This window comes from Anolis carolinensis, chromosome 3 (genome assembly GCF_035594765.1).
Source record: "Anolis carolinensis isolate JA03-04 chromosome 3, rAnoCar3.1.pri, whole genome shotgun sequence".
In the NCBI taxonomy this organism is placed as follows: domain Eukaryota; kingdom Metazoa; phylum Chordata; class Lepidosauria; order Squamata; family Dactyloidae; genus Anolis; species Anolis carolinensis.
In genome coordinates, this window is record NC_085843.1 from 161,678,786 (window position 1) to 161,694,170 (window position 15,385).

General features: G+C 39.1%; 1 protein-coding gene across 2 annotated transcripts in view; it reads right to left on the reverse strand.

Moving 5' to 3' along the window:
* Positions 1–9,743: 9,743 nt before the first annotated feature.
* The window catches only part of fhip2a (FHF complex subunit HOOK interacting protein 2A), a 67,025-nt gene continuing 61,383 nt past the window's right edge, over positions 9,744–15,385 (reverse strand). For both annotated transcript variants that reach the window (XM_003223486.4, XM_016995099.2), the window contains 2 exons: positions 13,013–13,116; positions 9,744–12,921 (listed from right to left, as the gene is read on the reverse strand). In XM_003223486.4, the coding sequence (XP_003223534.2) occupies positions 12,816–12,921; positions 13,013–13,116 (210 nt within the window). In that variant the 3' untranslated portion in view covers positions 9,744–12,815. The remainder of the gene's footprint in view (positions 12,922–13,012; positions 13,117–15,385) is intronic.

Here is a 15,385-nt window from a genome sequence, read left to right on the forward strand (position 1 = left end):
TTCATTTTGTTCGTTTTGGCCTGGCTCTCTATTCTATTAAGGTTCTTTTGAATTCTGATCCTGTCTTCTGGAGTATTAGCTATCCCTCTCAATTTGGTGTCAGATGCAAATTTGATAAGCATGCCCTTTAAATCTTCATCCAAGTCATTAACAAAGACGTCGATGATATTAATGATAAATGCATCCTTCTGCCATTTGATGTGTATGCTATGTTTGAGGGGGGCATATTTCTCTTCTGTGGTTCATTCCCCAGCAGAGCCGGTCCAACAATGAGGCGAATTAAGCGGTCGCTTGGGGCACAAAACATACGGGGGCGCAGTTGAGACTGTTTTTTTCTGTTGATTTCTTGTAAAACATGATGTTTTGCTGCTTAATTTGTAAAATCTTAATGTAATTTGATGTTTAATAGGCTTTTCCTTAATCCCTCCTTATTATCCAACATTTTCGCTTATCCAACGCTTTTATTTTTCAGTGATTGGTTTGGGAGGGGGACACCAAAATTCTGTTCACCTACACTTGAAAATTACCTAGGGCCGGCTCTGTTCCCCAGATTAGACTGCAATGCAATTAAATCCTGGAACCAACAGGGTCTGGCGTGTCTGGTGACAGAAGGGGTTCAACCAACAAGCTGCTGTTATTTACTGCAGCCCCATCTTTTCTGTCTCCCCACAAACTTGCTCTACAGATATGGGACTGGAGATGTGGGGTGGGGAGGACTGAGGGACGAAAGGGAAAGGAAGAAGAAAACATTTCTGCAACACTGGGAAACTTGCCACCTGGCTTCTCCCTATGCTTCATATATTATATGCTTCATATCTGTATGATACATATCAGGATTAGTATCGTGCATTTTCACATCATATCAAAAGGGGTCAGCCAACTCACAATAGGTAACTTGGCCAGTGCTGTCATCCTTCCACATTTCCTAGTGTTAGGGGTGCAAGACCTTCGTGAAAGTGGAAAAACCATGGCTTTGGGGAGGGGGGGGAGCCTTTTTTTTTTACCCAAGAGAACATCACTCTACAAATCCCAGCATGACTCTATTAGTAGCTTCAAATAGAACAGGATGGAATAGTTGACAATACAGTAGAGTCTCACTTATCCAAGCTAAACGGGCCGGCAGAACCTTGGATAACCGAATATCTTGGATAATAAGGAGGGATTAAGGAAAAGCCTATTAAACATCAAATTAGGTTATGATTTTACAAATCAAGCACCAAAACATCATGTTATACAACAAATTTGACAGAAAAAGTAGTTCAATACGCAGTAATGTTATGTTGTAATTACTGTATTTACAAATTTAGCACCAAAATATCACGATATATTGAAAACATTGACTACAAAATGCATTGGATAATCCAGAACCTTGGATAAGTGAGACTCTACTGTAATTGTAATTGGCTTTAAATAAATAATAATAATAATATATAAATGAAACTTTATTTGAATACCGCTCTATCTCCCCGAGGGGACTCACAGCGGTTTCCATCATAAATAAAACATCCAATTACCAGAACAAGAACATACAACACAACCATAATAAAACATCAACACAATTACTATTTAACACAACATATTCCTTTAAAATAAACCAGTTTCAGTACTAATCCATCGGGTGAGATTCAGCTGCCAATGCACAGAATTCTAGGGTGGGCCTAAGCAGCTACAAGAGGCTTTTAAAATGTTTTTAATGTTTTAATGTTTTAATGCTTGTTTCTGGGTGTTATTATGCGTTGTGTGATTTTGTCTTGTATTTTATGTTAAATGTGCTTTGATTTGTATTGTATTATATATAATATATTATATAATATATTGTATGTATATATACTTGTAAACCGCCCTGAGACCCCTTCGGGGTGAGAAGGGCGGGATATAAATGTCGCTAATAAATAAAAAATAAATATTGTATTATATTTATACACTATGTATTTGCACTGTGGCGCAGCTGGTTAGTAGCCAGCTGCAATAAACCACTACTGACCAAGAGGTCATGAGATTGAAGCCCGGGTTAGGTTAAGCCCCCGACCATTAAATAGCCTAGCTCGCTGTTTACCTAAGCAGCCCAAAAGACATTTGCATCTGTCGAATAGGAAATTTGGGAGGTTAATTTAACTAATTCACAACACTATAACATTGCCAGCAGCGCATGGAAGGAATGAGGAAGTAATACCATCAAGGACTTGGTGTCACAAGTGGACAGTGAAGCGGCAGCTCCCTCGGTGGCCAGAATCAAGCATATCCTCATGAAACCAGAAGCTGGAAAATGTTAAATTGCCTCTGTGTGTGTCTATATGTCGTATGTCTAATGGCATTGAATGTTTGCCATGTGTATGTGTATTGTAATCCACCCTGACAGCCCTTTGGGGTGAGAAGGGCGGAATATAAATACTGTAAATAAATAAGTAAATAAATGTGGCACTGACGTGGTGAAAGCCGCTTTGAGTCCCATTCGGGGTGAGAAGAGTGGGGTAAAAATATAGCAAATAAATAAATAAATAAATATGCCCATCCTTTTAAACTTACAATTTGGCAACAATGGTTTTACATCTGTTATTTCAAGCAACTCGGGGATAGAAAAATAGGAATGAACTTTTGCACACACGGAACACTTAAAACTAAAGATCTAAAATTAAATGCTGTGAAATTGGATTTTTTTTAGCCTTCGTGCTGTTTAGAAACAGCACATCACAATCCTTTTTTGCTCCTGACAGGCAGATTTGTAACTGATTTGTTATATTTTTAAAATATATATATAGATGAAAAAAAATATTGGGAAGATGAGGAAAAATCCCATTTCCCTGAGCTCTGATCTGAGAGAAAAGCCCACATATTAGCAACCTTCTCCTTCAGTTCGTCCCCATTTTTTTAAAGAAAAGAAAAAGACATATCTTTCACACTGCGTTTTTAAAAGCATGCTTAATCATCAATATTCGACAGTAGACTGGCAGGCTGGAAAGAAAATTACTTTAAAAACCCGCTCACTATTGAATTCATTGTTGAATTAACGAGCCTTTGGTAATACATACCATTTGATTGACTTTGCATTGTCCTCCCTGGAGACAGGCTCTGTGTCTCTGGATTGGGAATGGAAGAACATCGCAGTTGGTGAGATCAGATAATCATTTCTTTTTGCTGCCGAGTGGTTTTACTAAGTCATGGGGCCAGAGTTCAGTGTTAACCTAATCTGAGAAAATGCTACCTAATCAATGAAATGGAGGTTAAGGGCATCTTGTTTGATTGATAGTAGCTGCAGTGAGGATTTTATTTTTCATGAGTGAGTAAGCAATGTCTTCCCTCCTCCTCTAGGACATTTCTTTAAACACATTGCTCCACCGATGAACCAAATTTTCACAGCCAGTATGCTCATAAACCTTGTAATATTTTTATCTTTAAGATTCAAAGATAATCAACACTTTAGACCTTTAACTTCATTTAAACAACATGCTTACATAAGTCTAAGGTAAAGGTAAAGGTTTTCCCTTGACATTAAGTCTAGGGGGTTGGTGCTCATCTCCATTACTAATCCGAAGAGCCTGCATTGTCCGTAGACACCTCCAAAGTCATGTGGCCAGCATGACTGCATGGAGCGCTGTTACCTTCCCTCTGGAGCGGTACCTATTGATCCCAATCACATCTGCATGGTTTTGAACTGCTAGGTTGGCATAAGCTGGGGCTAACAGTGGGAGCTCACCCCGCTCCCCAGATTTGAACCGCCGACCTTTCGGTCAGCAAGTTCAGCAGCTCAGCGGTTTAACCCAAAGCACCACCGCGGGCTCCTACATATGTCTACTAAGACATAAACCCCGTTGTGTGTGATGAGGACTGTTTCCAATGTGGGATTGCAGTCTAAATGACTTTAATTTTATTGCCTCCGGTGGTTCAGTGTGTTAAAGCACTGAGCTGCTGAACTTGTAGACTGAAAGGTCCCAGGTTCAAATCTGGGGAGCGGAGTGAGCGCCCACTGTTAGCTCCAGCTTCTGCCAACCTAGCAGTTCGAAAACATGCAAACGTGAGTAGATCAATAGGTACTGCTCTGGAGGGAAGGTAATGGCATTCCGTGCAGTCATGCCGGCCTCATGAACTTGGAGGTGTCTACGGACAACGCCGACTCTTCGGCTTAGAAATGGAGATGAGCACCAACCCCCAGAGTCGGACACGACTGGACTTAATGTCAGGGGAAACCTTTATCTTTACTATGCTGTTTATGTACTGTATGTTGTTTGTATTTATTGTTGGAAACTGCCCTGAGTCCCTTTGGGGAGATAGAGCGGTATATAAATAAAGTTTTACTTACTTATTTACTAACATCTTTGTCACAGTCTGACTCTGGATAGCTCTTGTTAGCTATAAAAGGTAAAGGTTTCCCCTGACGTTAAGTCCAGTCATGTCTGGGGGTTGGTGCTCATCTCCATTTCTAAGCCAAAGAGCCGGCGTTGTCCGTAGACACCTCCAAAGTCATGTGGCCGGTATGACTGCATGGAGCGCCGTTACCTTCCCGCCGGAGCGGTACCTATTGATCTACTCACATTGGCATGCTTTCAAACTGCTAGGTTGGCAGGAGCTGGGGCTAACAGCGGGAGCTCATTCCACTCCCGGAGTTTGAACCTGGGACCTTTCGTCTGCAAGTTCAGAAGCTCAGCACTTTAACACACTTTGCCACCAGGGCTCCGCTCTTGTTAGGTATAAAAGCCATCAAAGACATGCCTTCCAGTTTTTCAGATTCAGTAGAGATGGTATCTTCTGTAAATTAGCTTTTTAAATGTCCCACTTTTTCTTTCCTCTTTTCAACCTCTCACCATGTAGTCGCTTGCAGATTGAGTTCAAGGTGTAAAAGTAATGGGAGAAGAAAGGGCTGGATTTTGCCTTCTAAGGAAGCTTTAGTGAAGGGCTGGATTCAGACCACTGCAGGCTAGATTTGGCTGCACTGCTGGATGGAAAAGAGGCCTCCTCAGGGACAAAAGCAGTCATTTTCAGGCCTAAGAGTGAGATCTGATCATCCACCTTGTCCTCCTCCAAGCTATACGATTGAAGTTATAGCATCAGAGGCAGCAATCATTATGTATCACCTTCCTTCAACCACTCTGTGGGTGGCAAATGTGACCAGGGTTGTTTATAAACCCATGGGGACAGCAGGGAAAGGAGGAGAAATAAACAGATTCCCTCTGCCAAAGAACAGCAATCTCTTTATGAGCATTGTAGTACAAGATGGGAGCCCTTGATGGTGCAACAGGTTAAACCGCTGAGTTGCTGAACTTGCTGACCAAAAGGTTGGCAGTTCTAATCCAGGGAGCAGGGTGAGCTCCTGCTGTTAGCCCCAGCTTCTGCCAACCTAGCAGTTTGAAAGCGTGCACATGTGAGCAGTTCAAAAACATGCAAATTGGAGATGTCTACGGACAACACCGGCTCTTTGGCTTAGAAATGGAGATGAGCACCAACCCCCAGAGTCAGACACAACTAGACTTAATGTCAGGGGAAAACCTTTACCTTTACCTTGTACAAGATGTAAAGGCATTGCCTATGAGACAGAGAGGGAGGGAGGGAGGGAGGGAGGGAGGGAGGGAGGGAGGGAGGGAGGGAGGGAGGGAGGGAGAGAGAGAGAGAGAGAGAGAGAGAGAGAGAGAGAGAGAGAGAGAGAGAGGTAGAGGTGAATAGGAATAGTATACGTGTGTCAGAAAAAGATGGGGGGGGGGTGTACGATGGTTATCCAGAAAGCAACGGAAAGTAAGGTTACAAGATTTTTTAAAAATACAAAGAATGAATATCTACATATCTAAAAGGGTGATGAAATTTCTGCCTAGGACAAAACAACAAACTACACATCCCAGAAACCCTAAACTTGGCAGCACAACCCCTCATCCATGCCTCTACGTTCATACAACAAAAAGAAAAGAAAAATAAAGTCCTAATTAGAGGGAGAGGAATAATTGTGTTTTATCCAATTACTGCCAGTTAGAACACTAAGCTCCGCCCGCTTGGTCTCCTAGCAACCCACTCAGCCCAAGGGACAGGCAGAGTTAGGCCTCACTTAGGCCTCTTCCACACTGCCTATAAAATATAGATTATTTGATTTTAACTGGATTATATGGCAGTGTAGACTCAAGGCCCTTCCACACAGCTATATAACCCATTTATAATGGACTTAATGTCAGGGGAAAACGTTTACCCTTTACCTTAACTACCACCAATTCCTCAATACTTTATTTCCCATACCACCATAATTCGCCACAGCTGGGCACAGCTAGTATTTTAATAAAACTTACATGGATTATAGCATAGGTATTACAGTATTTTTTCACATAATCACCGTTCAGTTCAATACATTTTGTCATCTGTGGGATGAATTTTTGATGCCTGTCATAGAATCTCCCTCCACCTTTTTCAGCCAGTTGTCACTTCGATTTTCACCTTGTCGTCATCGGAAAAGTGTTTTCCACCCAGGTTTGATTTCATTTGGTTGGGATTTTTTACGCCACCCTTTTCACAGCCCCAATCCCGCACCCAGTGACTATCATCTGTTTACTAAATTGAAGGAATACCTGGGTGGAAAACACTTTTCCGACGAGGAGGAGGTGAAAATCGAAGTGACGAACTGGCTGAAAAAGGCAGAGGGATATTCTATGACACAGACATCCAAAAAATCGTCCCACGAATGACAAAATGTATTGAACTGAATGGTGATTGTGGAAAAAATACTGTAATACCTATGTTATAATCCATGTAAGCTTTAATAAAATATATTCATTCTTTGTACAGTAGAGTCTCACTTATCCAATGTAAACAGGCTGGCAGAACGTTGGATAAGCAAATATGTTGGATAATAAGGAGAGATTAAGGAAAAGCCTATTAAACATTAAACTAGGTTATGATTTTGCAAATTAAGCACCGAAACATCATGTTATACAACAAATTTGACAGAAAAAGTAGTTCAATACTCAGTAATGCTACGTAGTAATTACTGTATTTACGAATTTAGCACCAAAATATCACGATGTATTGAAAACATTGGCTACAAAAATGCGTTGGATAATCCAGTACGTTGGATAAGTGAGTGTTGGATAAGTGAGACTCTACTGTATTTTTAAAAAAATCTTATAACATTACTTTTTGGATAACCCTCGTATATTGGTTCTATGGAGCATGTTTCCGGCAGACATATCCTCAGGACTGATGCGTTCAGAAATACAAAAGCTGCTCATCCCTGTTGTGTGGAATATGACCCCACACTGCAACAATTGACTTGCTATTTCAGAAACCCACCTCATTTTTTCAATTGGTCCTGCATTCAGTCCTGGATCATTAGAATACAATACCGTTCAGCTTCATGAGAAAAATGGCCGAGGCTGTAAATAATGCGTTCCAGCGAAACCTTTTAAATGAGGTAATGCTGTGGAAGAGTTATATGTGATGAAATGCTAGCTACGGTTATAAAACACTATGTGCTGGCCAATTTTTGTGTATCCATGCATAATGTACAACCCTCCGGAAAACACTTTAATGATGACTAACCCATAATGAGGCACACATTAAACTAGATTTAATGACAGCAAGAATCCTTGGCAGGAAAGAGATTTATTTATTTTTGCAAAGGGCCTTGTGGGTTGAAATATCATTAGTTCTATAATACTCATTTAACAAAAAGCCCTACCATGATCAGGTCCGGAACCTTTTGACAATGAAGGGTTATATTTTCATTGCCATTTTTATACTACATGCAAGTGAAATCTGTGAAAACTGGATCACTCTTCTGGACCATATGTTGCTGTCTATTCTATCTCGGCATGGTTTCTGCATGGGCTGGTTATGTTTTCATCTTCAGGCATATTCCATGGCATGTAATTTTTGCTACTATTGAAGCAAAGATACCGCAGGTTTAATTATAGATCAACACATCATCTTGCGCCACTTGAATTTTATAAATTCCTAAATTGTGTTTATGAAGAAGTGTGTGCATCCCAATGGTCCAGAGAGCCTCATTCTATAAATTTTAAATGCTTGAGCAGTTTGGAGAAGACAACAGCTCTGAGCACTGGGGATACAACTGCAAAAGGATATTAATTTGCTCCAGATCACTTAACATTGATTTGATTTTCTTAACTTCACTGAGCCCCCTATTGTAGTCATTGGCATTGTGGTTTGAAATCTGAACTTCCCATCTACTCTGATTACTCTCATCAAAAAGCAGGTCCCAAAGCAGTCACAATAGATAAACAAAATGACCAAACCTAACATATATCTGCAAACCTGGAGAGCTGGAACAATAGTTTCAAGATAATAAACAGTAGTTATTGCTTTATTGCAATTTATTAAAAAAAACCTTTCTAAATTAGAAATGATTGAAATACTAGCTGCTGGCCTGTGTTATAAAAGACACTGTTATTCTTATCTGCCTTATCATTGACTCAACATCCCACAAAAGTACAGCACAGCATTTGAATGATAAGATTCCTCCTACAACATGTATTAGTTTCACACTCTAAAACACATGAAATAGTTCTTCTGCAAGACAAGCAATTCCTTGTCAAATCAGAACTTTAATATCATTGTATCTTTGTTGCTGAAAACGAGTTACAAAAGTAAGCTATTTTGTTTCATAGTTAACAAAAACACTATTTTTAAAAAGCTACGTAACACTGAGTAAATGTTTTATCAAAGGGTTTAAAACTATGCAAGTACTAAAAGGCATCTTTAACAAGGATGGAGCTGTACTCAACATTGTAGATTACATCTCTTTTTACTGTGCTACAAATTACAATGGGCAAAATGTGACTGTTTTTGTAGCTACAGTAGAGTCTCATTTATCCAAGCTAAACGGGCCGGCAGAACCTTGGATAAGTGAATATCTTGGATAATAAGGAGGGATTAAGGAAAAGCCTATTAAAAATCAAATTAGGTTATGATTTTACAAATTAAGCACCAAGTTCATCATGTTATACAACGAATTTGACAGAAAAGGTAGTTCAATACGCAGTAATGTTATGTTGTAATTCCTGTATTTACGAATTTAGCACCAAAATATCACGATATATTGAAAACATTGACTACAAAAATACATTGGATAATCCAGAACCTTGGATAAGCGAGTCTTGGATAAGTGAGACTCTACTGTTCTAACTTCTTGCAAACTCTACCATACTTTTTTCCTAAAAGGCTCAATTGTTAGAAAAAACCACCCGATTGCTTGCCTTTCTGGGAGCTTCTGGGGAAAGATTTTTTTTGTTTTTTGTTTTTCATATCAGGAGTGACTTGAGAAACTGCAAGTCACTTCTGGTGTGAGAGAATTGGCAGTCTGCAAGGACGTTGCCCAGGAGACGCCCGGATGTCTGATGTTTTACCATCCTTGTAGAAGGCTTTTCTTATGTCCTCGCATGGAGATGGAGCTGATAGAGGGGCCTCATCCGTGCTTGCCCCTGTTTGGATTCGAACCGGCAACTTTCAGGTCTCATTCCTGGGGTTGGACAGCAAATCCCCTGGCATAATGACCACACTGTTGACTCAACTTGTGCAATGCTCTTGCAGGTACGGTTCTACTTTCGTTTCCCTCTTTCTGCTGTCAGTTGAGTTGAACCTGTAGCAATCCTATGAATGAGAGACCTCACAGTCACCCTGTCATCAACAGCTCCACTCAGGTAGGCAGCTCAAAAAAGTAGACTTAAAGAGTAATGGTGTTGTATGGTGCATTTTATATTGATTTTACAGAATATTCTACATCAGAAATAAAATTAAACAGAAGCAACATGATAGAAAGGTGAAAAGGTGCTTTTATTTACATAAACATGCATCAGGGTAAAAATTAAAATTGGATTTGTATTTTAAAAACAAACGATTCCCACTTTCCTCATCCACTCACATATATAAACACTGTTGTATCTGCAATGGTATACCAAATACCCAATAGTTACCACTCACATCTTTACAAATGGTGGTTGCTCATTAACCACATGTTCTCCTGTGTTTACCGGAAGGTAATAAATAACCATACATGCATCTATGCACACACACGCACATTAGTCAGAATAAGGATGGTTATAACATGCATAGATTCAATCAATTCAAACAAGGACCCAACTAACCCTTAAAGTAAAAGTGCATGGAAAACAAGATTATAAATTTCAACAAATTTATATTTGGAAAAGGAATTTCAATGTGCTTTTACAAAAATAAAAGGTTGCTGCTATAGCTTATGAGTTCATGAAATCAACTCTCATGACAAGAGAAAGGGTTAAAAACATGTCTAGGTTTGAGACACATATTACAATAGAGGAATAGCCATCTTAAGCCTTAAATGGACATGTAAAAATGGTGGCGTCTTCAAACAACATTGCAATTTACCAGCAAACAGAATATAACTTGAATATTTATGTAACTTCCTTAATACATATGGTATGAGCAATCAGGATTTCAATTGTGATATTTAAAAAGCAAAAGGAACAACCTTGATGTTAAATATCTTGCTTGAATAAGCAGATACTCTAACCAAAACAAAAAAAATTAAAATTTGATACAATGTAGCTGAATAGCTATTGTATTGAATTAGAAGGCAGTAATAATATAGTTTGTTTCAGTGATAATATTTCTCCCTATATGTTTAAATAGCATAGCTTAAGGTTGCCTCCCACTTGCTTTGTTTTATTATGGAAGAAGTTTCATTATGGTGGGACTTCAATAGGTGGCCCGAGATACAGCACCAACAACACAGAGAACTCAAGCATCCATGTTATAGCATGTGCCTAGGCCTCAAGAATGTAACCCAAAGGGTTAGGCATGGAAATTATTTAGATCAGTGGTTCCCAACCTTTGGACCTCCAGGTGTTTTGGACTTAAGCTCCCACACTTCATAACATCTGGTAAACTGGCTGGGATTTCTGGGAGTTGAAGTCTAAAACTTTGGAAGCCCAAAGGTTGAGAACCACTGATATAGATGTATTTGCTCAAGCTCCATTGTCTTCATAACACTTAGATTAACACATATGTGCATTAATCACAATTATCTGATTAAATAACCTATGCTACTTACACTTTTAAAAATGGTTTAAAAAGCTATCAGTTGGGCCCATTTTCATAAAATTATTCTTTACCTTTTACCTAATGTCCATCTGATGTTCAGGAAGAAGATCCGTATATTTATCTTCTCAAGTTGCATTCAAAAACTTTGGTGCATGAATACTTTAGAAAACTCACACTGCAGGCCTCTGATCATGACGATCAAAGTACAGAGTAATCTACTCTGTCAACCTGCTCCTTCACAATACCTTTCTTGGACAAAAGGGCAGCCCTATATTTCACTCAATAATTTTCTATTTGAGTTTTCTTCAAGCATGCCTACAAATGTAAGCAATCGTATCCAAATTATTCTATTTTCCAACACTCTCCTCATGTTTAGCGAAGTTTTACTACATGAGAACATGACAGCCATGGAAACGGTTCAGGGCCACTTTGTAACTGTACAAAACAGGTTGTACATCACTGATACAAAATACAACTCAATTTCCATCAAACCAAATGGGAACTGAAGCATACAGCAATTATGTAAACATGTTATTTAAAATAGAGGATTTTAAAATTAAATGCCCCCCCCCAAAGATAAATGCTTCCATGATGTAATGTGAGTAAGAGAGGAGGAAAGCAAACAATTGGTAAAGGGTTTCCTCCTGAGTTGAAAGAACCTATTTGCCCCTCCTCCTTCCTAACGGAAGCAAAAATAATACAGAGTGACTGTGCAACTCAAGGTAGATAACTACTTGTTTAAGGTACTCAGCCAAAGAGGAAATGGCAAAAAGGTTAGGAGAAAAGAAAGCGAGGCCTCTCAATCTTTATTTATTCTAGTCTCCCTTTTAGGCCGATCTGCGTGATGCCTCACAACAGTGAACTAAAGCAATCTTATGTTCTTCTTGTTTCAATGGAACTCCTGTTAAAACAAGACCAAAATTTGCAATCCAGGATTTGCGAAACAATCTGAATTGAGAGTATTAAAAAGTGGCATCAGCAATAAGAAAGTATCAGCTATCTTTTGACCTAGATGTTACCGCTTTTCAAATGAGCTAAGTGACGCAGTATTGTAAAAATGGAGACTAATAAAAACTTCAAGTCAAGGCACAAGATACTCTTCAGCCAATTGATTACCAGAGAATCTAAAATTTCCAGTCACATTGGTATATATGGACATGTAGATCAAATAACCTGGGTTTCAGTTCGATACAGAAGGCAAATAAAGTCAGGCAGCATAATAAGAGAGAACAAACAAGAATTCCAAAAAAAAGCAATTTGAGTATACTTATTGTCTGCTCTAGTACAGATACACCAATAATAGAAAGAACATAATGTATTATGGACTCATCCAATAAGAAAGAAGCTGTGTGTGCCTTTGTGGCTTCTTATTTCTTTTCAATGTTATTTTGAATAATTTAGAATGCTTTAATAACCTGCTGGTTTTTGTTTAAAGGGATAAAATGTGCCTCGTATCAGAGACTAAAATGAGCTTTTAAACGCCTATGAACTCTAGAGTAAATAAAAATGTCTACCTCCCAGAATGTTGTTGAAATACGAGACTATTTGAACTAAAGTCCTGATGTGTGCAGCCTTTAAAGCATTTTCTGTTATGTTGATCTCGCCTTGATTGTGTTGTGGATCAATCATCCATGTTCTATATCCACATGGTCATCACCAATGAATTAAGACACAAGCACTACAAGTTAAATGCATCTTCCGTAAGTCCTCCAAATGTATGCCGACATTTGCTTTTCACTTTCTTGCCCAGGAAAAGTTATCTGTTTTTCCCCTGCTTGAAATATGGGACAATCTAACAGTTTGGATACTTAAGGTGTGGACGAGGCATGGTACTTCACAAACGCAATGGCAGCCAGCTCTTTACAAAATTCTTCTAGTACAATCACACCTTCAAGTAATGTCATGTGGTCAACACTGTGAAAAGAAGATGAGGAATCAATTAAAAGCCACACACAACAATCTGGAAACAATATCTTAATAAGACTGTGGCAAGTAATATACTTACATAGGGCCTTCAGGTTCTAAGCCAAGGAGACGCTTCCTGACCAGTAGAAGTTTTGGTGTGAAATCAGGTATGCGTTGTATCCTCACCATGAGATCCCCAACAACCTGCATATTGTGGGCAACAGGACAGAGTCAAATGAAGCACAAATTGGAAGAGAACACAGTCATCAGCAGCCAAACACAGTCATTTAGACTGCTTAACACTAGCTCAGTATTAAGCAGTCTAAACATTGCAAGAAACTTAGTAAATGTGCTATCTATTTATATAACCAGGGAATGAAGTCTGTGTAATGAGTATCTGAGGCACATGTGTCAAACTCAAGGCCCATGGACCGAATCCAGTCAGCCATGTCATTTAATTGGCCATCCAGACGCTGGACTACAACTCCTATATTCCTCATCAGTAGACATCATGGCCAGAACTGATGGGAGCTGTGATACAGTAACATCAAGGAGGCTTCAGTTGGTTCTGTCTAGTTAGGAGAGTGAGGTTTGCATTTAAATGCAAGGCTTGTGATTATGATGCCTGGCATTAAAATGTTCTTTAACATTTTCCCAACCTCAGAGCCACAAGTGCTACTGGGTTGCAATTCCCATTATCCCCAACTCATTTGGCAGGTAATCAAAAGTGATTGAATTTGTCATTCAATAATATCTAGGGAGCCTATTGGGTACAATTTAAGAGCACCAACTGCTAGGTTAAAAAAATTGGTCCTCTATATCTATTGATTCTCTATCCATAGATTCTGAGGCCCTTTTAAGGGAACCATAATCCTGATGGGCTTTAGTGAAAATTAGTTTGACAACCCTGATCTATGTGTTCTAAGAGTGATGCACAGCAGGTACATGCTTGAACATGATACTCAATCACAACTTATCATTACACAACCTAGCTGTCACAAGCCTTGTATCTCCATGCATGTCTTCTCTTCCTTTTAAATAGCTGGAAGGAGGATGATGGAAGCTTTTCTGTTTGATTCTCCTAAAATGTCTATTGACGTTTTATCTGAACTAGGAGATTTATCACTAACTAGGATCTGTTTAAAAAACAAGTGAACTTCAACATGAAACAAAGTGTTATCAAGCTGTCTTGATGAAACTAACCATATTTGTGATAAACAATTTTCTATCCAGATGATGCAAGACACTGCCTTTAAAGGAAACCAAAAGTAAAAGCTCCCAAGGTTCTCCTCTTGGTTAATCAGAAGGATTAATCAAAAAAAGCCATACAAACCAAGGCTGATTTATTTATTCCTGGTGCTAAACATGTATTGCTTTATTTATTTGATTTATATCCCACCAATGCAAGTCTTCCTTCATCTATATTCTAGTGTACATGTAGTTTTCTATATACATGGTATATTTTTCTAGGAGACAGTAATTGTATGGGGAAAATATAGCACGGGAAGCAAACTTAGCTTGTAGTCCTACGCTCACTTAACTATGGATGTAAATCATTATCACAGACAAGAACAACTCATTTTATTATTTTTCTCACACTGTGAGAAAGTAATTGAAAACTACGCAGATTCCAAAGACAATGTGCTATTCTTATTCTGTGCACACACAAAAATTGCATGTGTTTTACATGAGACTTTCTGCACAGAAAACTGAAAGGGGGTAGATATGTATATGCATTCACCATGAATTTATGACTAAGGACCTCAGTCTCATCATGGACTAAGTTCCAGGGGGTTCTAAATAAGAGGGTTGATTGAAAAGTAATGCCTCCATCTTTGTAACTCCTCAACAGGTGGCAGTACTGGTATGCTGCAGGTAATGGCTTGTTCAGTAGATTCTCCTCTACAGTTCCATTTGGCAGGAAGCCTTAGCATTGAACGGTTGTGTTGTTAAAGTGCGGTCAATGTGACGTAAACAATATGCAGTCATTGAATTCTTGACAACAGAAGGTGTCACCCCAAAGGAGATTCATCAGAGAATACAAGCTGTTTATGGTGATTGTGTTGATGTGAGTACTGAGTGTTGTTGGGCAAGTAAAGATGTTGAGGTGACAGCAACCACCGACAGCAACCAGCAAAAGGTTGACAGATTGATTCAGGACCATCATTGTATCACTCAGATAGAAAGTTCAACCATAATTGGCATTTCACAAGAACGTGTGGTTCACATTATTGCTTTGCTTGGCGATCTCTGCACAATGGGTACCCAGGATGCTGATGCCTGAAATGAAAGCGCACAGACTTGAAATTTGCCAGGAACTCCTCTTGCATTACAATAATGAAGGTGACGCCTTTCTTAATTCAATTGCGACAGGAGACGAAATGTGGGTACACCATTATGACCGGAGATGAAGCGTCAGTCTATGGAATATCGACACAAAGATTCACCCCAGAAAAAGAAATTCAAGACACAG